This window comes from Hibiscus syriacus, unplaced genomic scaffold (genome assembly GCF_006381635.1).
Source record: "Hibiscus syriacus cultivar Baekdansim isolate YM2019G1 unplaced genomic scaffold, ASM638163v2 tig00112988_pilon, whole genome shotgun sequence".
Taxonomy (NCBI): domain Eukaryota; kingdom Viridiplantae; phylum Streptophyta; class Magnoliopsida; order Malvales; family Malvaceae; genus Hibiscus; species Hibiscus syriacus.
The window spans coordinates 1,286,696-1,309,885 of record NW_024063432.1 but is presented as its reverse complement, the minus strand read 5'-3'; the positions used below and the strand labels follow the sequence as shown (position 1 = coordinate 1,309,885).

The window sequence follows — 23,190 nt, the reverse complement described above, 5'->3', positions numbered from 1 at the left end:
CAAGATTGTAACCTTAAAGAAAAAACTGAAAACAAAACAGTGAGAGCCTGATCAGCTGATTGTAGGACAAAGCCTGCGAGGATGATCTAAGAAAAGAATTCTCATATCCTAAGGGCTACGATGTTAAAGTTGTTAGCTGTTACCACATAAGAAGCCCCAAACATTCCTCTGAAAACTGTAAGGCGCTTGCCGAAGAAGGGGGCATGGCATATACCATTTGCACTTAGAGGATTGTTTTGTTTGAACACGTCTTCGATCTTTCATGTTTGCTTAGTCTTTTAAAAGGATTGAATTTATGCTACTTTCTATGGTGGAGCAATTGAACAAATCTTAATCTTTAGTTCTTTGAATATTAAATGAATTAAGGATCCTTTGAATTCTTCAAGAATTATAGATTTTTGACATATGGCAAGATTAGACATTTCTTATCCTGTCTCAAACCCCAAGATAAAATACCTCGATTCTTTACCCAAAATAACTCATGGTCATTACCAAAAAAACCAAAATTTGACATTACCTCCCTTTGAAATTCTTGAACATTGTCTTTATCTTTTTGATACACCCATACATCTATTTGAGTCAAATAAAGTCACACCATTGTCTTTTTAGACTCAAAATTGACATTTTAATACCATTAAAACCCAAGGCATTGAGTTGTTCATTTGAACAGGAGCATTCTTCTAACTTGGAGCATTTCGCAGATAGCCTGAACATTGAGACATTTGGGGAGCAAAAAAAATCATTCGAAATAATTATATCATGCATTAACTACATTATTTTTATGCGAATAGAATTAATCCTGAAAATCTATCCCCATGGGGATACCTCTTCTGTGAAGACTTACATGTATGAAATGATGAACGGCTTTCTTTCTTTATCCCTTCACAACAGGAGAAAATATATATCTCTTGTATCCCCTTTTGAGCCTATAGTATTTTTCTTCTGATTCAACCCTAACCAAGGATCACCCTCCACACTGGGGGGGCAAGGTGGAAGAAATCTGCTCACATGAGTGAAGGCTTCAATCCAAAGGAGATACCAAAAGGTGGACCAAGTGGCAAGTGCAAAGATCCAATCAAGAACAAAAAAGCAAAGAAGCAAAAAACAAATAAAAAAGAGAATCAAGAACAAAAAAGAAAAGAAGCAAAAATCAAAAGAAAAAGGGACAAAAAACACATGCAAAGATTCCCTAAAGACAAATGGCACATCAAGCTTCAAACTATGAGATTGATCAAGCACAAACATTCCCGAATCACTGAATCACTTCACTCGAAGATCATAGAGCATCAAGAGAGAGACATTTTGAGCAAGACATGATTGAAGGCATCAGAATGAATTGATCATTGGTTCAATACCCTGAAACACTTGTTTGGGCCTATTTATCCTTTTCTTTCATAACCATGAACCCTGGCCTACATTACGTGCCTTAAAAGTCCCTTCTAATCATACATGGATTTCTAAACAAAAGAGAATATCTTCAGATTTCATCCCGCCCATCAGGATTAATCTTTGTTTGCAAAAAACAATGTAATTAATGCATGGTAGAGAAAAATAAAAAAGGGGGGTTCAAGACGTAAATCCTGAATAACGTCTTGAAACCAAAGGAGGGTTCGAGTTGAAAACCTAAAAAGGCAGCTCGAATATAAAAATTGTGCAACTGAGGCGATCACACAAATTCCTTGATACGACATCACACAACCCGAGTGTGACCACGAAGGTTGAGAGTCAGAGAACACTTCCAGTAGAGGAGCATGCAAGCTACCCCATCAAACCGTTGAGCATCAAATGCCAAACCTATGAGCATCAAATGTCAAACCTTTGAGCATCAAATGCCAAACCTTTGACCAAACATAATAACCTGAGATTTTTTTTATCATTTCCTTACTTAACCACTTCCCAAAAATAGCTTTGATCTTGGCACTTGTCAAATAGCTATAATTCATTAAAGGATTAACAATATAATTAATTCTTTGATATCCGATGAACTCTAGTTTATGATTCGTCTCAATTGTAAAACCGTGAAAGTGACAATATTTTCAAAACTTTGGATCAAACATTTTTCAAAACTCTTTTAATTGATATTTTCATAACTTTGAAAATAAAAGAGAAAGAAAAACATTTTTTTTTCAAACAAGACAGTCTCTCTAGAGTGGATCTTGGTAAATGACATGTGACTTTTAGACACAAAACTCATGCTCAAAATCAATGTTGAAGCAAGAAATGAGGAACATTTGGGGCATCTTTGAAGATTCAACATCAAATATTAGGGTATTTTTGGATATTGGGGCATCATTTGGGGATTCAACATCCTAATGCAAATTATCAGACCTTTTTCAGGAGATAAAATATAACCAATTCATGTTACATGCATCTTATGCATACATTTTAGAGCATCATATTTATCATTTTCCACATACATAATTTTTTACAGCTTTTAGAGTTAAGTTTCGACTTCAAGACGAAGGATACTCGATTCAAAAGCACCTTTAAAGATTCATGTTGATTGCTTAACTCAGCAGCAAGAAGCTACACTTCAACCAACTCGACAGATTGAAAGTTTCTCTCGAACTCACAATTTACTCGAGAGTAGATTTCAACTTCACAACGAAGGATATCTAGCTCGAAGCCAAACATCCACGATTTCAAATCCACGACGGAGGATATCGTGCCACTCAAGACAACACAAGTTCAACTTCACAACGAAGGGACGGCTGGTTGTCAACAACAATTTTCCAATTTCGGAGTCAATTTCAACTTCACAACGAAGGATATTGGACTCCAGACAACGCAAGTTCAACTTCACGACGAAGGGACCGCTGGTTGTCAATAAACAATTTCCCAATTTCAGATCCAATTTCAACTTCACAACGAAGGATATTGGACTCCAGACAACGCAAGTTCAACTTCACGACGAAGGGACCGCTGGTTGTCAACAAACAACTTCTCAATTTCAGAGCCAATTTCAACTTCACAATAAAGGATATTGGACTCCAGACAACGCAAGTTCAACTTCACGACGAAGAGACCGTTGGTTGCCAACAAACAACTTCTCAATTTCAGAGTCAATTTCAACTTCACAACGAAGGATATTGGACTCTAGACAACGCAAGTTCAACTTCACGATGAAGGGACCGCTGGTTGTCAATAAACAACTTCCCAATTTCAGAGCCAATTTCAACTTCACAGCGAAGGATATTGAACTCCAGACAACGCAAGTTCAACTTCACAACGAAGGGACCGCTGGTTGTCAACAAACAACTTCTCAATTTTAGAGTCAATTTCAACTTCACAACGAAGGATATTGGACTCCAGACAACGCAAGTTCAACTTCACGACGAAGGGACCGCTGGTTGTCAACAAACAACTTCTCAATTTCAGAGCCAATTTTAACTTCACAATAAAGGATATTGGACTCCAGACAACGCAAGTTCAACTTCACGACGAAGAGACCGCTGGTTGTCAACAAACAATTTCCCAATTTCAGAGCCAATTTCAACTTCACATCGAAGGATATTGGACTCAAGACAACGCAAGTTCAACTTCACGACGAAGGGACCGCTGGTTGTCAATAAACAACTTCCCAATTTCAGAGCCAATTTCAACTTCACAGCGAAGGATATTGGACTCCAGACAATGCAAGTTCAACTTCACAACGAAGGGACCGCTGGTTGTCAACAAACAACTTCTTAATTTTAGAGCCAATTTCAACTTCACAACGAAGGATATTGGACTCCAGACAACGCAAGTTCAACTTCACGACGAAGGGACCGCTGGTTGTCAATAAACAATTTCCCAATTTCAGAGCCAATTTCAACTTCACAGCATAAGATATTGGACTCAAGACAACGCAAGTTCAACTTCACGACGAAGGGACCGCTGGTTGTCAATAAACAACTTCCCAATTTCAGAGCCAATTTCAAATTCTCAACGAAGGATCTTAAACCCAAGGCAACACAAGCTCAACTTCACGACGAAGGGGCGACTGATTGTCAACAAAATTTCATTCAAAGTCAATTTCAACTTCACAGCGAATGATATTGAACTAGAGACAACACAAGTTCAACTTCACAACGAAGGGACGGCTGGTTGTCAACAAACAATTTCCCGGTTCCAGAGCCAATTTCAACTTCACGACGGAGGATATTGGACTCAGAACAATGCTACTTACTTGGATTTCAACTTCACGACGAAGGATATCCAATTTCAGGCTCAACTTCACGACGAAGGGGCCACCCGCGGTTTCAACTTCACGACGAAGGGAATCGTGCACACAAGCATCATCCATTTTAGATTGAATTTCAACTTCACGACGAAGGATATCCAACTCAAAGAAGGAGTATCTGTCAACAAAGACCTTCGAGTTCGACTACGCTCAGCTCCAAGGCACATCATTTACAGCATAACTCAAGGCTAAAAGGGTTATCTGCCATAAAAATTATCGAGTTCGATTCCATTCAGCTCGATGACACATTAATCGCACTACTTTCCGGTTGCAGTCGAGGTTTTCAAGTCGAGAAGAGGACCTGGGTTAACCGTGCTTTAGTGACAAGCAACCATTTTCAAGCAAAAGCTATCTGTCAATGAATTTCTGAGTTCGATTCCGATCCAAGGTCTTTAAACCGAGAAGAAGACCGAAGGGCAACGAGAAGAAGACCGAAGTGCAACGAGAAGCCACGTGCTGATTCAAATTTCGAACTACGGCTTCAATTTTATATCATTTCAAGATGAACTTGGCTTCACGACGGAGGAGTCATCCGTAACTCAATTCGACAGGGAGTTATTGAAACACCAGAGTCAATTTTCAACTCCACCGAACGAAAAGTGTGTCTTTTAATCTTTTCCCTATCCCCGTTACACGACTATGGGCAAAGAGGGGCAGCTGTCAACACACCTTTTTGTCCTACTAGGATTCAAACTCCTAAAAATATGATAGAATTTTGCTAGGATTCAAACTCATAAAAATATGATAGAGTTCTACTATGATTTAAACTCTTAAAGATAGGATCCACAAGCACTATAAATAGCCATTGTAACTCACTATTGTAACACACGATTTACAGACAAAATACAGAGGAAAACACGGAAAATACAAAGGCAAAGCTATTGTAAATGATTCGAAGTAATAAAGGTGAAAGCTTTTTTATCTTTCGTTTGTTTCTCTTTACTCTTCACTTGCATGCGTTGTTAATCGTGTTTTCTTTGGAGAACCCCAAAGACAAATGTTTTAGCCGATGACCTAGAGGGAGTTTTTTTCGAAACTTTGATTTTAGATCTACGCTCCCTAGAGGTTATTTCGCAAAAACAAATTACATTTTTGGAATGAGAGTACGAAAATCTATCAAAAAATGAAATCTTTTTTATTTTTGCCGGTTTTAATCTTCAATGTTCTTTGACATTTACCCACTTAATTTACATTCCTTTCATTTTAATCCCTTAATTAGTTTTTTATATATATACATACTTGCTAATTTTATTTTTAATTTATCACTTTTTTAATTTTTCTCTATTTATATACGTTATTACCCACACATATATATATATATATATATATATATATATATATATATATATATATATATTTTCTTTGCATTTTTATTATTACTATTATATTTATTATTATTTTTACTATTATATTTTCCTTTTATTCTACTTATTTATATTATATATGTATATTTTTTATATTTTATTATTATTATATTTTTTACTTTCTCTTTCTTTTTATTATTCTTGTATTATTACTTGTATTATTTTTATATTATTTATTTTGTTATATATATATATATATGCGTATGTTCTTTTTAAATATTTTAGTTTTTATACCTATTATTAATATATATTTGGTTTTTTTTATTTTAAGTGCTATATTTTATAATATTATACATGTATTTTTCTATTAATTTTCTATATTTTTTATTATCATTATATTATATTTATTTTCTTTTTATTGATATTATTGTTGTTATATATACATTTTACTATTATATATATATATATATATATATATATTCTACACAAGTTAATTATATCTACCTACTTTGTCCCCACCCCTCATCATTTTTTTCTTCCTGTCAATTATACTTCACCAAACCTTACTTTATTTTCTTCCTTTTTCGGTGTGATTGTCTTTTTTTAACTAATTATTATCATTATTAGTATTGTTACTATATATATATATATATTGTAATTATCTTTATTTTTTTTACCATTATATGTGTATATGTTCTTTTCGTCATTTAATTTATTAATTTATATATATTTACTTTTTTATGTATTATATATATATATATATTATTCGTACTTTGTTATTATTATTTTGTTTATTTGTTTTATTTATTTTCTTTTTTTTATATATATTTTATTATTTTTTTGTTTACTTACTATTTTATTTTTGCTTTCTTCATTTTATCATTTTACTTTATTTGTTTTCTTTTCATTTTAATTTAATTAATTAATTTCTTACCATTTTATCTAACATGGCTTTTTTACTTTCTTAAGGGTACATTTTCAATTAATCAAATGTAAGTTTTGGATCGTTATTTTACCTTTCAATTTAAACTTTCAACTTTCTTAATTAAAGACAACTGTAAATTACATAGTACCTAAAGGTCGGTTCAAGGGTGCTAATCCTTCCTTGACCGTAACCGACTCCCGGATCCGACATATCACTGGTAAGACGCAGATCAGGTAAGAAATAAGGTATCCGATCAACCCACTTTTCGTAAAGTAAATTATCGGTGGCGACTCCCAATCCATTTTTCACGTCGAAGCCCAATTCCGGGGCCCAACCGAAAGAAGGTTGCGACACATACATAGTCTAGCAACTATGGTCGAATCGAAATGATTTTGGGTTGATTGGGTTAGGTTTTGCATTCACATCGAATTTAACTTGTCTAGATGATGTACATTTTTCTTATAATGCCAAGATGTGCCTGTTTTTGAATGACAATATCAGGATGACAAGCCTTTATGCCTGTTTTTCTTATAATGAATAGTCGATTGATCATTTTGTAACTTTTAATAATTGGAGACTTAAAAAAGTAACATCCGTCATGGGCTTATTTTATAACTTTTAATAATCAGAGTATTCAATAAAGTAATATATAGTTGAGAGACTATTTATATACTTTACCCTATTATCATTTTGTGTTGTCTATAATAATATTTGAAGGATAAAATAACAAATGTAGAGGTTGATAAAAAGACAACAAGTGACGCTGGCTTAACAAATTTGTTATTTCTTTCGTCAATTTATTTAATTCAATAAAAAATAAATATTTTAAGGTCAAAAAATAATTTAATGATAATTTTGTAATATTTTTATAAATTTAATAATCATTTTATAATAATTGATCAAATTTAATTATTATTTTATGAATATTTTTAAAACTTAATGATTATTTAATAATTTTTAAAAGTTTTAATAACAAAAAAATTATTTCAACATAATTTAATGTTCTCTTTATACACTTTATTTATTAATAAATTGAAAAATATGTAGTGTTTATATAATAAATATTTATTTCAAATTAAATACATTAAAAGTAAGGGTAAACTATGCATTTACTATTTAAACAATCAATTTTAATCCGTTTAATATCTAAGTTTTTAATTTTTTTAAAATCATACTTAATATTTAGTTTTTATTTCATTTTAGTACCCGCTAAAAACTTAACATTAACTTTGAAAAATTTAAAAGTTTAAGTACTAAAACAGGCCAAAATTGATAGTTTAGGTACTAAACGCGTTAAGTTTTTAGTGACGATGTACTAAAATGATACAAAACTAAATTTTAGGCATAATTTTTAAAAATTTGAAAGTTGTACTAAAATGGATCAAAATTAATAATTTAGAAACTAAATATGTAGTTTATCCTAAAAATAAATAATTCCAAATGAAATCCAGCCGGCTTTACCTTGTACTAAATACGATGATTTAATCGCTATAATTTAATATAATTTGATCCTTATATTATTGTTTAATATTATGATTTAATCTTTATCAATAATTACCGTTAAAATATTTCCATAATAAGTCTATGTAAAAATATTTATAAAAATTTATTATGTCGTTTAAAGGGTAAATTATTATTATTCAAATAATCCACATTAACTAGCTAACATGAAAATTTAGGGTAAACTATACATTTAGTATTTAAACTATCAGTTTTATTACCTAAACTTTTAATTTTTTAAAATCATACCTATCTTTAGTTTTTATTTTATTTTAGTACCCATTGTTAAAATTTAACGCGTTTAGTATCCAAACTATCAATTTTGGTATGTTTTAATACCTAAACTTTCAATTTTTTTAGAACTTAACGTTAAATTTTTAAGGCTTAATTCACTTTTTGGTGCCTAAATTATACCTCAAATTAAATTTTGGTGCCTAAATAATTTTTCGTTAAAAATAGATGCCTAATGTTTTCTCCGTTATACTTTTATGTTGCTACCGTTAAAAAAACTGTTAAGTGGCATGGTTCATGTTCACGTGTCTAAACTTTAAGTATGATTTTGAAAAAAAAATAAAAATTTAAGTACTAAAACTAATCAAAACTAGTAAATTAGGTACTAAACGCGTAATTTATCCAAAATTTAACATTATAATTGACTTGAACTAAAGTATATTCAAGTATAGGGACTAAAAACAAAGTTGTACCAAGACGTTTCCAAAAGCAAAGTTAAGAAATAATATACTAATTACCTACCATACATAAAGCGAAGTTCGTGTCATTCGTTGACGTGGCATCAAGCCATTGGCTAATTTTACGTGGCGCGTAATTTCATTGGGTAAAACAAGTCGACGCCAGTCTCACGAAGATCTATAAAGTTAACACAAACTCAGTGGTGGCTTCCGTGTAGATTTGGATTCAGAATCAAAAACATAAGGGGAAAAATCTTCGATCATTAGATTTAGGGTTCTTGGGTTGAAGATGACGGGGCGTTTCGCTCTTTTCCTTTTCCTGGCTTTCGCTTCATTTCAGTTCCTCTGCTTCGCCGCCGATGATGATACGGTAAACTTTGTTATATCTTTAAACCCTATATTTTGTTAAGAATGTTTGAATCTGTGTAGATTTGAAGTGATTGGGTTTTGTTTTAGGTCTTTTATGAATCATTTGATGAGCCGTTTGATGGACGGTGGATCGTCTCTGATAAAGATGATTATAAAGGTGAGATTGCTTTTTTTAATATTGAATTTGTTTTTCTATTTATAGATCTCTTCTGTTGAATTGTTTTGAAGTGTTTCGAAGTGTTGATTAGTTGTGGAGCTTATTTGAGATTTCGTGTTCATTTGGAACTAGAATTAGAAATTGAACAAGCAAGATATGGGTAGAAAGCTTGGTATTTGGGAAATTTGGATTAGTGATAAGAAATTTAATGATGTTTATTCATGTATAATCCGCTATTTCTTTGATCTGGAGCTGATATTATTTGTTAGATAATGATGTTTAATTTTGATATGATATGATTCGCATTGGCCTGGTAGATGTTTCAGGGAGTTGAAGGGTATAGATTAATGGTATTTTTGGGGTTTTTTTTTCAGGTGTATGGAAGCATTCCAAGAGCGAAGGGCATGATGATTATGGCCTTCTTGTGAGCGAGAAGGCCCGGAAGTATGCGATAGTGAATGATCTTGATAAGCCTGTGAGTCTCAAGGATGGAAGCACTGTACTTCAGTTTGAGACTCGCCTCCAGAACGGGCTCGAATGTGGTGGTGCATATTTGAAATACCTTCGTCCTCAAGAGGCTGGATGGAAGGCTAAGGAATTCGACAATGAATCCCCTTACTCCGTCATGTTTGGGCCCGACAAATGTGGGGGCACGAACAAGGTGCACTTCATCTTAAAGCACAAGAATCCTAAAAGCGGAGAATTCGTCGAACATCATCTTAAATATCCACCCTCTGTTCCGTCTGACAAGCTTACTCATGTCTATACTGCTATCTTGAAGCCTGACAATGAAGTTAGAATTCTGATTGATGGTGAGGAGAAAAAGAAGGCGAACTTACTCTCAGGTGATGATTTTGAGCCTCCACTTATCCCAGCTAAGACAATTCCCGATCCAGATGATAAGAAACCCGAGGATTGGGATGAGAGAGCCAAAATTCCCGACCCCAGTGCTGTAAAGCCGGATGATTGGGATGAGGATGCACCCATGGAAATCGAAGATGAGGAAGCTGTGAAACCGGAAGGATGGTTAGATGATGAGCCTGAGGAGGTAGATGATCCTGAGGCAACCAAGCCGGAAGATTGGGATGATGAAGAAGATGGTGAGTGGGAATCCCCCAAAATTGATAACCCAAAGTGTGAGGCAGCCCCTGGTTGTGGTGAATGGAAGAGACCAATGAAGATGAATCCCGCTTACAAGGGAAAATGGTCTGCTCCACTCATCGATAACCCCAATTACAAGGGTATTTGGAAGCCTCAGGAGATTCCAAACCCCGACTACTTTGAGCTTGAGAAGCCCGACTTTGAGCCTATTGCTGCTATTGGTATTGAGATCTGGACAATGCAAGATGGCATATTGTTTGACAACATTTTGATAGCCAAAAACGAAAAGGTTGCTGAGTCCTACAGGGAGACTGCATGGAAACCCAAGTTTGAGGTTGAGAAAGAAAAGCAGAAGGTTGAGGAAGAAGCTGCCGATCCAGATGGACTTTCTGGGTTCCAGGTAACGCATTGACAAGGTTACTTCGTTGATGTTGGTCCTCTAAATCTTTATCTGTATAACATAAAGTTTGTTGTTTCTTTCCTGCAGAAGAAGGTCTTTGAAGTCCTATACAAGGTTGCTGATATTCCTTTCTTGAGTGAATACAAGCTTCAAATCCTTGTAAGTTGTCGTAAATATGCGCGTTTATATGCGAAGTAGCGTTCCTTAGTGAGTTTTATCTAAAATTGTCTTCTCCCTTTCAGGATGTCATTGAAATGGCTGAGAAACAACCAAATATCACCATTGGTGTCATAGTCTCTATCGTGGTTATCATCCTCACAGTTCTCTTCAAGCTCATTTTCGGTGGCAAGAAGCAAGTAAGATTTTCAAAGCCATCTTGTTGGTCTATATGATAGTGTTCCATTCTTATATAGCTTTTGGTCTCAACTCCGTTGATGAATCTCTTTGCAGCCAAGAGTCGAGAAAGAACCAGAGGCCGCGGAGGCATCAAACAAGGAGTCCACGAGCGGAGAAAAGACTGAAGAGGAAGAGAAGGAAGAAAATGCCGCTGCTCCTCGCAGGAGGAGACGTGAAACTTGAGACAATTTGGGGCAAAATTTTGTGCTTTAGAAGTGGTGGTTTTAATAGATGAAACATTCATGGTGATTTTTTAGTTTACGTCTGGATATTTTTAGAAGATTGTATGAATTGAAGAGTGTAACCGAGACAGCTTCCATGTGTTCTTTTTATCTCGGATCTAAAGCCATCCCAATCCTGTAAGGGGCGAACGAGCGTCGCGTTCTTCGTAAACACTGGTGCAGTAATTGTGGAGTTCTATAACATGGTTATGGTCCATTTCAGCTACTTCATTCATTATTCCTTTGAACCAATCAAAGGATCCTTGTTCCCTTGTCACCCAATAAAAGTATGTCCTTGTCTTAAAGTTGTCTAGCCTCCTTTTGGAATTTGAGGAGCTGCTTTTATTAATGGCTGCCCCATTTCCATTCTCTAAGCCACTCAACTCTTCTCCTCCTTATTCTTCTTCTTTCTCGGTCTTCATGTTGTTTACTATGTCCTTGACAATGCTGATCATCGGGGCTGCTCCGATCCCCAGTCCGACTAGCAAAACCACTTCATATTTCTTGTAGTCTTGTGCCGGCGCTCCATATGGTCCGCCGATTAGAACTCTTGGGAAACTGTTGGAATCACCAATTGGATCAAAAGAACATCAGGCTGTTAGAACATCATTAGTCATAAGAAATGTAAGTGAAATATATATATATATACCATGTATGCTGGAATCTACGACCAAGCATATACATGAAAAAGATATTTAGCTTTCTTTCAAGTTATGGTTGGGTTAAACAAGTCCAGTATGATCCGAACTTGCAAAGTTGGTCTGATCAACTAGAATCCGAACTCAATCCATCTCGACTTGATCATAAGTTAGTCATGAGTTTGACTACTTTGGGTTGTCAGATCCTTGCACGTAGTCGGCTCTAAGGAGGCCACTTTTCCCATTAGTAGGTTGTTGACACACCTGGGAGAACATGTTAAACATAAATTTTAGCAGCCTTAAACAACATTGCCAACAAAAAAAATCTCGGGTTTAGTTTAATCGGTCCGTGTTGCACGTTAAAGATTCGAATCTCAGCAGTTAAGATCCCTTCCCCTCATTCATAAACTACCATCTTTATGATGGAGAGGTAACTTACCTCTTAAAATACAGTCCTCAGTTGTCGTGTCCAGTCTCCGAGAGTCCTTATTGAACACTAAGATACTCGTCACCAGGAGTCGAAGTAATCGAAAATGGATGCCTGTTTCCATGTAACCAAATCATTGTCATGTTAAAACGAATTGCAGGCTATGTCTGAACCAAACAATAAAGGCAAAGGGTTACCATTCGAAAGTAGACACCGCAGCGCAATTGACGAACATGTATTGTCCACTCTTGTATCGAAATCAACGAGGCTTCGACATGTGAAGTGCTAGTACATTTCCAGGATAAACAGCAACCTGAAATTTTCGATGGCAGAAATTAGAAACCCTGATGAACTTTATTATACACTGCATTTGGATTGTGTTTAGCGTGACATACTTCTTACCTTCTGTATTGTAACAGCCTTGATGCTTGATCTAAGAAGCCTTGTCAATCTTTCACATAAATAAAGGAGAACTGGAACAGCCAAGTACATCCTAGTGTTCTATGGTTTGGGTTGTGTTCTTCGGCAGGTCACTTTGTCAATTTTCTATGTGTTATTCAGCTGTTCACTGTGTTAGTTTTCCGTGTCTCTTCAGCAGTTCAGTTTTTTCTGGATCTTTGTGGGGTCGTTTCTTTTAATCCTTGAAGAAACAAGAAATAGAGTTCATTATGATGAAGCCAGATTACTTCTGGAAGTGCAGTGTGCTTCGGTGGTACCGAAGTAATGTTCTGTTATCATTAATGGTAGGATTGTTCCTTCAAAACTCTTTCGGTGGTTCATGAAGAAGAAAGAGTGTTCATTGGATGTCACTTTGGCCCGTGGAGGAGCGGTGAATTCAACAGTAGACGGTGATGAGAGGTTTCCTTGGTTGCAGGTGGTTTTTGTTGTAGTTGCTAGTTTCGAGGTTGTCTTTTATGTAGGAAGTTTCAATGTTACACGTAATAAGAGGCGTGAAGTTGGTGTTCTGACATGCAGATTCCCGCATATTGATCCTTTTGGTGGAATTAAGGTGGTTGTCGGGTGATTGGTAGCTCTTTCGATGCTTCAAGGATTTTTTATTGGTTTAGAGTGAGCATGGTATGGGCGTTAGAGTGGAGAGTTAGTGGAAGTATGAGTGGTTTTGTTTGGTTATAGTGCTAGCATGGGAGGCATGGGTGGTACTCCCACTTTTAGTAAAAAGTTACGTTATTTTATATGGTTTGATCCAAGTTTAGTATGTTGGGTTTGTCCTGGTGTTTTATTAGTCTCATTAGGTTCTTACCTTTGGCTTTGTTGTTTGTGTATAGTTCTCAGTGTGTTCTCTATGTATATTGCCGGCTTGTCTGTGTTAGTTATATGTGTCGGATTGTGACTTGTGGTAGGGTGGGGGTTCGGTTTGAATCATGTAATAGTGTTATGTGTATTTGATCATGACCATTTTTAGGTACACTTTTTTTTCTCCATTTAAGGTTAGAGATGTTTTTTAATAAGGTCATTGAGGTAGTGTACTTTGTTATCCTTATTAATACAAAGTACCATCTTTCAAAAAAAAATGTCTCTGTTATTACCTTGTGGAAGTTGAGATTGTCGTCAAAGGGAACTACGACGCTGAGTTTCGTCTTGTTCCTTAACCAGGTGATGGTGTTACGACAGACTGGTAGCAGAACCAGAACCAGAGCCAGAACCAGAACCAGAACCATGTTCAATTTAAGTGTCTCGGCTGCACCTTTGGCAAAGCAAACACAATGCCCCAACACATCAAATACGTCCTTTCGTCTTCGATATTCGACATACTTGTACACGAATAGGCCGCACATAGCGCCGATCCATAGAGCCATCACCCAAACTCTTTGCCAGTTATCTACCAAGAAATACTTGGTGTCCCTGGAGAATCTCCTCACCGGGTTATGATCATGTGTGGGCTTAAGCTTCTGGCTTATCATTAGGCTCAGGTTTTGGCTTTCTCCTCTTTCGGATTGGTTTGGTGCTTGTAGGAGAAGCATTTCCAGGTTGTTTATCACGTGCGTCATATTGTTAACTTTTAGTTAGGGGTAAATTCAAGGCTTATTAGTAAAATTGGTCCTCAAACTTTTTCTTTTTTTGGGTAAAGTACACATGGTCGCTCGATTATATAGTGTTATTTTATTGAGTTATTTAATTATTAAAAGTTATAAAATAGTCTCCTGATTGTAGGGTATTATTTTATTGAGTTCTAAGACTATTAAAAGTTATAAATATAGTGACATGATTATTCATATATTTCAAACTCATCATTTTTCATAAAAAATTGGCGTCGTCCGAGTTGGACGTTAACCAATTCTCTGGGATATGATAAAATCGGGTCTCATAATTGTTTGAGTTGTGTTTTTATGGATTAACTCTCCATTAATATTATTTTGTCAAACTAGTGCTTGAAAACAATGGCAGTGTCAATATAATTTTATCATATTTTAGTTAAAATGTCAACGTCAAGCTCATACGATAATTATTTTTTAATGAAAAATGATGAGCTTAGAATACACGAATAATCAGTTGACAATTTTGTAACGTTTCATATTTAGAGGATTTAATAAAATAATATCATATAATCGTGAGACCATTATATAACTTTTATTGATCAGGAACTTAATAAAACAACACTCTATAATCTGAGACTATTTATTTACATTCTTTACCTTAGTTGTTAATCATATGATATTCTTAAATTTTTTGAAAAAATAAATATGATTTTTGATTTTTTTTATTTAATATGATTCTTAAATTAAAAAAATATTTTGAATTTTTTATTATTCCTTTTCAAAAATAATAGGTATGTAAAAAAATTTAGTTTTTTCTCTCCTTTATACATTAAGTTAAATTTAATCATTTCTCCAAAATAACGGGGATGTACTTGACCTTTATAGGTGCTTAGTCATCTATCCCTGTTTAGGACATACACTTGAATTCGAGAACCCGATTTGATTAATTCAAATTTAAACACAACTTAATTTTATTATAAAAAAACCCAATAAATTAAACCTGAATTGATCCGAATCCAAAATAAATGACTCGAATCTTAGATAAATCAAACTTTAAAGACTTGAATGTTTGGAATCAACTTGTTGCCTAACTAGCAAGATTGGTACATCATTATTGTGAAGAAGCATATACAACCATGGCTTCATAATCTAACCCCGTTGAGAACAACTGGGCATAATATAAAGACTGCTACAAAGTTTACCTAAAAAGAAAGATTTTATGGAGGAAATTACGGTGGGAGAGACGCTCTCACCTCTGTACTGTTTAATTGAAATTAGTCGATTAATAGATCGTATATCAGTAGTTATACAAAAAATTTAAATAAAAAAGAATATTTTGAGAACCGAAACTTAAAACTTGCATCTCCAACTAATATTGGTAGTGTCAAAATTTGGGTACGTCAGCTAGGGTTGTAATTGAGTCGAGTCGAGTTTGAATATTGCTAAACTCAATTTAACTTGAAAAGTTTAAAGTTGAGCTCAACTAGACTTAAAAGTTCACAAGTTTAAAATTATCAAGTTCAACTCGAATTCGAAATAAAAAATTAAAACTCCACTCTCACAAACTTAAAATTTTTAAGCTCGACTCGAACTTTAAATAAAAAATTGAAACTCAACCTAAGCTCAAAATAATATGAACTCGGAACATTATCAAGTTTAGCTCAGATGAAATATAAACATGTACTTTAAGTACATGAAAATTGTATATTACATTTTTTAAAAATATCATATAAATATTAATAATTTAATATATATATATATATATATATATATATTTTGAAATAATTTTTCTCGAATCGAATATCAAATAACTAGTTTTGATTCATTGCAAATTTGAATCAAATTTAAACTTGAATCAATTTATTCAATTTAAATATTAATCGAATCAAACTCAAATAATATATGGTCTCTTTTAGAGGTGAGCAAAACTTTACTTGACTCGAGAAAACTCGAATCGAATTGATTTCGAGTTGTAATTTCATAAACTTGACTCTACTCGAAAAAATAATTCAAATCGAGTTGTCAAATACAACTCGAATAATTCAAATTTTTTAATAATTAATAGATTAATTTTTAAGTTTGAGTTAAGTCCCTTGAATTCGTATATATATCACATATAAAAAATACTAAGAAATGTATATCTATTATATACGATTATAAACCATTGAAATTTGAATCAAATAATATCATAATATTATAAATATTTACAATTAAATTTAAAAAAAATCAAAACTTTAACTCAAAAATATTTCAAGTTAACTTCTTATAAAATATAACTCATCAAATCAAATAATTCGAATTTTTTTACTCGACTCGATCGAACTTACCCCTGCCCTCCTTTACAGCCCTATGATCAGCCACTTTTCGCTCCAAAAAGAACCAAAGGTTATTTTTGGATAAATTACAAATTTGATAATTAAATTTATTTATCTCCTATTTTATTCACTGTACTTTAAAGTTTTTCAAATTTATCATTAAACTTAATATATTAAATTTTTTTAGTCACCCAACCGTTTCTTCACTATTGATATTACAAACGAGCTTTAACGATACTGTTTTGGTGAAAAAAAATTTCTTCAAAATTACATCGTTTTAATGCCATTGACTATTTAACGGCATAGTGACACAAAAATTCAATTAATTAAGTTCAGTGAGAAAATTGAAAATGTTTAAAGTTTAGTTGAACAAAATAAGAGAGAGTAAGGTTTACTGATGCAATTTGTAATTTACCCTATATATTTTGTTTGTTTGCTATTTCCCCCCTACAAAAATGGTGGCTTGACATGGCAACCCTACACTTCTACTCCATCCCTTTCTTCTTCCTCTCATTTTCTTCCTTGGCCAGGCAATCCAATATCCTTCAATTTCAATTGGACCTCATCTCTTGCTCTCCCTATATTTTCCCCTTTCTTTTCTTCCTAATACCCTTAATGAACCTCCCACAAATTTTCATTTGAAAAACAAACAATCAAACAAACGAACATGGAGGTTCTTTGTTCTTCTTCTTCTCCTCTAGTGATTCGTTTCCATTCACGTTGCGTGTTTTCCCATCCTCCATCGAACCCACGTTTCGCTTTTCGTTTTCGTCGAATTTCTTTCAGTAATGGCAATTCGATTTCTTCTTCGAGTTCATCTTGTTTTAGCCCCTCAATCTCTCGTTGCGATAACTTGTTGTTGATAATGCTCAATTTGTAACAGTCTTTTAAAGGATTTTAATTCTATGTTTAATAGAATTAAATTGTGATTTGGAAGTGACTATTTTGTCCTCACTATTTTGCCTATAAATAGAGGACAATTTCATTCACTTTGATATATCCCAAGCAAACATTTTCTTTGAAACACTCCTATCTTTTGAGTGTTGTTTGAGTTGAGAGAAGAGCAATACCACCAAGTTCACTCCAGTTTTCGGGTGTACGAATTCTTGGAGAGCAGTGTTAACCTCAGGGGGTTGTTCGTCTATTGTAGCGATTACACACATCGGGGTGAATTTGCTTCTAAGGCAGTGGATTACCACGAAACGGTTATCATTTTGATTGATTATTTTATTTAATATTTTACAGTCAGTGCTAACGCCTCGTTTTGCAGCAGTCTATTTTACCAACAATTTATAAGCAAATTCTTACTGCTGCTAAATACGACAATAATTACTATTGTTCGTGTTGTGAAGAAAGATGGATTCTATGATCACTGGAAAATTATCGGTAAGAAACTCAAATTGTTCCTGTTACTAATATTGAGGTAATATTACTTTACACACTTTTGAATAATCTAGTGTGTTAATCTAAAACATTTTTCGGAACGGTTCTTGTTTATAAGATGAACATACGTTAGAAATGTTTAAAAGCAGAATATTTTAGCTTAAATCAAATTCTTCACATTAGACACATCATTTTAACAAATGTTTTTAATGTTTTGTTAAATGCCTTTATGTATGAGGTCTAAAACCATGTGAACGTCAGCAATTAAAACTATTTAACATTGGTTTCACCATTGGTTTTAAAGGTGAATAAAAAGGCATTTGTGATAAAGCTATGTGATAAAGGTATATTAAATGGTTTTAATTTCGATTATTACCTTTTATTAGAAAGGTTTGTAATATATAAAAAGAAGAAGAGGTAATAATTAGTGTTTAAATGTCAAACGTTTTACCTTTGAATGTGTTGGAGATTAAAGTTATAAATGACTTTAAATTGGATTTATATGAAAATCCTTTAAAGATGTTTGATTAATTTTTGTAACATCATAATCAAGGAGAAATGATTTTTAGAATTCATGGTTGTTTAAACGTTTAAAACGTTTTTGAATATATACCTATACTTTATTGCTATAGTTTAGAATATAGTAAAATAGGTATTTGGGAAAAAGATGATTTCAATGCTAAGATGCTTTAGATGCTATAATGATATGAGTTATAACCACCGTTAGCATAATGAGAATTTATATATTTATTAATATGCTATAACGGTTTCACTAATGTGATTTTTGTAACTCATTATGTTGTTATATTAAAAGGAGCATGTTAAAAGGTGTTGTTACATGAGTTAAAGGTGAATAACATCTTTATTTACTAATATGTTTGGGTTGAAACAATTCTATGCATTTATTATAACTTTAAATATTGGATTTATATTACTTTGTAAATAAGTTTGAATTGAAACGTTGAATAATTTTAATTGCCCATTATTTGTGCAAATTATAGCTTTAACGGTTTTTATTTACAAAGTAATATACAGATTGAAGTATTAGCCGATGGTGGTTTCACTCGTTCTCGTTTGGGTCTTGGTTCACGAGAATGTTGAAATTGGTTAATTTATTATTATTTTTATAATAAATTTTGAATTGTTATTGAAATGCCCATTTGTTATATGCATGGTGAAAGAAACCTTTAATGTGCATTAAGGTTAATCAATTTAAATGCAATAAAGCTTTGCATTAATTTTTACATGAAACTCATGTTTACACCTTTAGTGTTGCAGTTTCATGATTTTTTTTTAATCTTAAGCATGAATGTTAATTATAATCATTATATTTAAATGGTTTTTAAGTTTTAATAGGAGGTTGAATAGTTTATTAAATAACTAAATATATGTTTGTTAATAGCTATATAAATGTTGGTGTTTAGTAAATGTTCAATTTTGAAACTTATATGCTATAATCAAGAAGTGACATGATTATAATGTTGATTAACATTTTTGTGAGATAATGCATGTATGATTGGTTAATATGTGGAAAAGATTAACTATTTATTTTCATGTGGGGGTAAGATTATTCAGTTTCTGAATATTAAGTTGAAAATAAATTTTATCATACTAATAATTTCTTTTGAGAAATTTATAAAGACAACAGGATGGTTGTAATTTTGGAGAATCATGAAGATGATGATGCAAAGAATGAAGTTGCATGCATGGTGAGAATGAACAAGTCTATTTGGAATTGTGATTCTACCTGTGAGGTCAGATTGTTTAGACTTGTTGCCTGTTAATTCATGCCTTTTAAATACATGAATTAGATTGCATGAGCCTTTAAGATAGTCTTTAAAACTCAGTGGATACTATAAAATGAGATAAAACCGCTATTAAAGACTAAGGTAGTACTACTAAGGCTAAGGCAGTAGTTTGAGCCCAAGATTTATATGCTTAATAAGATACTATTGTGAGTAAAAGTATCAAGCATAATTATTTAAAGAGATCTTATTTAAAGAAAGAGAAAATTCACAAAAGATTTATTGGAAAGTAGTGTGATGAGTATGAAAGTGCATGTCTAGGATTGGTTCTATGAAGACTTGGTACTTAAGCGTGCCTAGTGCACCACCTCTCTGTCATAGAAACCTACCTGGTGCATTGTTCATTACTATGCTCACTATTCCAATACTATGACAAGATAAAAACTCTTAAAACTTAGTGCAGAAGTTAAAAGAGTAGAGATTAATTTGGTTTAGTGGAATACCAAATTTAGTCATAGTAAATAAAATATATTATGATCTCTTTAAGGCTAATATGTTGAATATCATGAATGAAAATATGATAGACACTATTGCTACTAAGAGTGTGTTGCAGCTATTAAATCTCTTTAAGTGATTTTCCTAAGTAGAGGAAAGAAAAGAGATTATCTATTTCATAATGGTTTATGCATTTTAATCTTAATGATTTGTAACTTCTCAAAACTTTGAGAATATAATTATGTGTAAACAAAACTTGAGTTTGTTAAAATATAGTTTTATGGCTAAAACACATAAAAAAACTTTACTCTAGTATGATTGAGTATTTGTTTACACGTTTTACAAGACACTTATGAATATCCTAAAATGTTAGAAATGTGGGGTGTCTTAAAATGTAGATTAAATGCATAAAATCAAATAGAAATTATTCTATCCACTTCTTCTAGTATTCCTGCTAGGTTTTCTTAAGAAATTAATTTCGAGCCTAGAAGAAATAAAAGGCTATTTGGACCAAATTTTATCACTTCCTTTATTTTTGAGATAAATGATTTAGACTCTCTTTCTGATCATATAGCTTAAATGTTATATGAGGATCTTAAAAAAGCTATAAGATCTATCGATTCTAGTTTCTAGAAAAGCGCTTTTAATGATGAACTAGAATCGATAATGTCTAATCATACTTGGGAATTAGTTGACTTCCCTAGAGGATTTAAACCAATCTGTAGCAAATGAATCTTCCGGAAGAAAATGAGACCAGATGGTTTGATCCAGTGGTACAAGGCAAGGCTAGTTGTCAAAGGGTTCACTCACAAGTTTGTTTTAGACTACTTTGATTCTTACTTCCCCGTTATGAACATCTCAAAGATTCATGCATTATTTGCACTAGCCTCTATTCATAAGTTGCAAGTACATTAAATGGATGTTAAGACTACATTTTTGAATGGAGATCTAGATGAGGAGATCTATATGGGAATAATGGTACAAGAAATTTCATAAAACTATACTTAGTTTTGGTTTTGTTGTGAATGGTTCAGATGCTTGTGTGTATTCGAGGATGTTTGGTACTGATTGCGTCATCATAACTTTTGTATGTTGATGACATGTTGATTTTCAGTTCTAACATTGAGTCCATTAACAAAACAAAAGTTTCTTGTCCACTAAATTTGAGATAACGAATTTGGGAGAAGTAAATGTAATCTTAGGAGTCAAAATTACCAAAACGGAAAAGGGATTTTCTTTAAGTCAAGCACACTATCTTGAGAAAGTGTTAAAGAAATTTGACAGTTTTGATGTTGTCCCTGTTCGAACCCTTGTGACCCTAACATATATCTCTTTAAGAATAAAGGAAGTAGCGTTTCCCAAACTGAATATGCTAAATTAATCGGAAGCTTAATGTTCTTAATGAACTATACTCGGCCTGATATTGCTTATGCTGTGAGTAGACTGAGTAGATATACTCATAATCCGAGTGGTGAACACTGGATTGCTCTTAAACGCTTACTGAAGTATCTTAAGGGTACTTTGGATTAGAAACTTGAGTTCGTTGGCTTTCCTACGGTACTGGAAGGATATTGTGATGCCAACTGGGTTTCTGATAATGATGAGGTAAGCTCTACGAGCGGGTATGTTTTTACTTTGGGTGGAGCATCAATCTCGTAGAAATCATCAAAGTAGACTTGTATTGCTCGTTCTACCATGGAGCCAGAGTTTATAGCTCTTGACCTAGCTGGGCAAGAAGCCGAGTGGCTTAGAAGCTTGTTAGCATATATTCCGTTGTAGGGAAGACCGACTCCTCCAGTTTCATTGTTGTGTGATTCACAAGCTGTGATATGTGTGGCTAAGAACCAAACTTACAATGGTAAGAAAAGACACATTCGCATAAGACATGAATCAGTTAGACACTTAATAAAGAATAGAGTGCTCTCTTTAGAGTATGTGAAGTCGGAAAGGAACCTAGCAGATCCTTGGTCCTAGATTCATCGAGGGGGATGGGTCTAAAGCCCATTGGTTGAGGAATTCATGGTGGATACTCAACTTAGTTATCTAAGTTCCATGTGGTCAAACAAAACCATGAAAAGACTCATAGTGCACATTCCTACTACCCATCCCTATGATGAATAATGTGCATGCCCAGGATGAGCTTAATTGCTCTTAATAAATTCATAGCCCAGGCTTTGGGTGGTCTTAGTGAGAAAGACTTGATGAATTTATCGATTTTGGCTGAATATCTATTCTTAATAAGTTCATAACCCAGAGTTGAGTGGGTAGTTCTAATCGCGAAGGACTAGATGAACTTACCGCTTGAGAGGATGAGTTTTATTGAACTCTTAATGAATTCAAACCCAAGAGTTTGGGAGTTCCTAATGAGAAGGACATATTGAATGGGAGTTCCTAGTGAGAAGGACATATTGAATTCACCGAATTATGAGGCTGAATATTTATTCTTAATGACTTCTTATCTCAGAGTTTGGGTGGTTCATTAATAATGAACTTGAAGAAAGTCACCATACCCTTTGTGAGGTTGAGCTATTATAAAAGCTCTTAATTATTTCATAGCTCAGTTTGAGTGGTTTATGTTGATATAAACTTGATGAAATAACCTACGTAAGTGAAAAAGATTAGCCACCTTCTATGAAAAACGTTGGGCCATTTTTCTAGTACACTTATTAGAATCCTGAGGAAAGAGGGCTAAACATATATACACTTTTGTATATATTCTTTGTAGACACATCGAGAACTTTGGTGGATGAAGGAGTTAGTTGTGTGTTATGAGTTTACCCCAATCTTAGAAAGTTCCAGACTAGTTTCACTTATCTAAGAGAATGATTGCTCATCATCACTATGTACTAGTTCCATATACGTTCACTAGTGCTTAAGCAACTAATCTCGCTATTGCTCTTCTCATG

General features: G+C 33.5%; 1 protein-coding gene and 1 pseudogene across 1 annotated transcript; one reads left to right on the top strand and one right to left on the bottom strand.

Annotated features, from left to right (window-relative positions):
- Positions 1-8,843: 8,843 nt before the first annotated feature.
- Positions 8,844-11,501, top strand: LOC120185057 (calnexin homolog). Its single transcript, XM_039189385.1, has 6 exons — positions 8,844-9,010; positions 9,097-9,166; positions 9,541-10,667; positions 10,755-10,826; positions 10,910-11,023; positions 11,118-11,501. The coding sequence occupies exons 1-6, from the start codon at positions 8,930-8,932 to the stop codon at positions 11,244-11,246; spliced, it is 1,593 nt and encodes a 530-aa protein (XP_039045316.1). The 5' UTR covers positions 8,844-8,929; the 3' UTR covers positions 11,247-11,501.
- LOC120185106 lies at positions 11,404-17,404 on the bottom strand (annotated as a pseudogene).
- Between the last annotated feature and the right edge of the window lie 5,786 nt (positions 17,405-23,190).

What these genes read in the sequence shown, in the direction of transcription:
- LOC120185057 (XM_039189385.1), top strand. Translation starts at nt 8,930, where the DNA reads ATGACGGGGCGTTTCGCTCTTTTCCTTTTCCTGGCTTTCGCTTCATTT. An exon ending in TCGCCGCCGATGATGATACG is followed by an intron (nt 9,011 to 9,096) that starts GTAAACTTTGTT and finishes GTTTTGTTTTAG; the next exon opens with GTCTTTTATGAATCATTTGA. An exon ending in AATACAAGCTTCAAATCCTT is followed by an intron (nt 10,827 to 10,909) that starts GTAAGTTGTCGT and finishes TCTCCCTTTCAG; the next exon opens with GATGTCATTGAAATGGCTGA.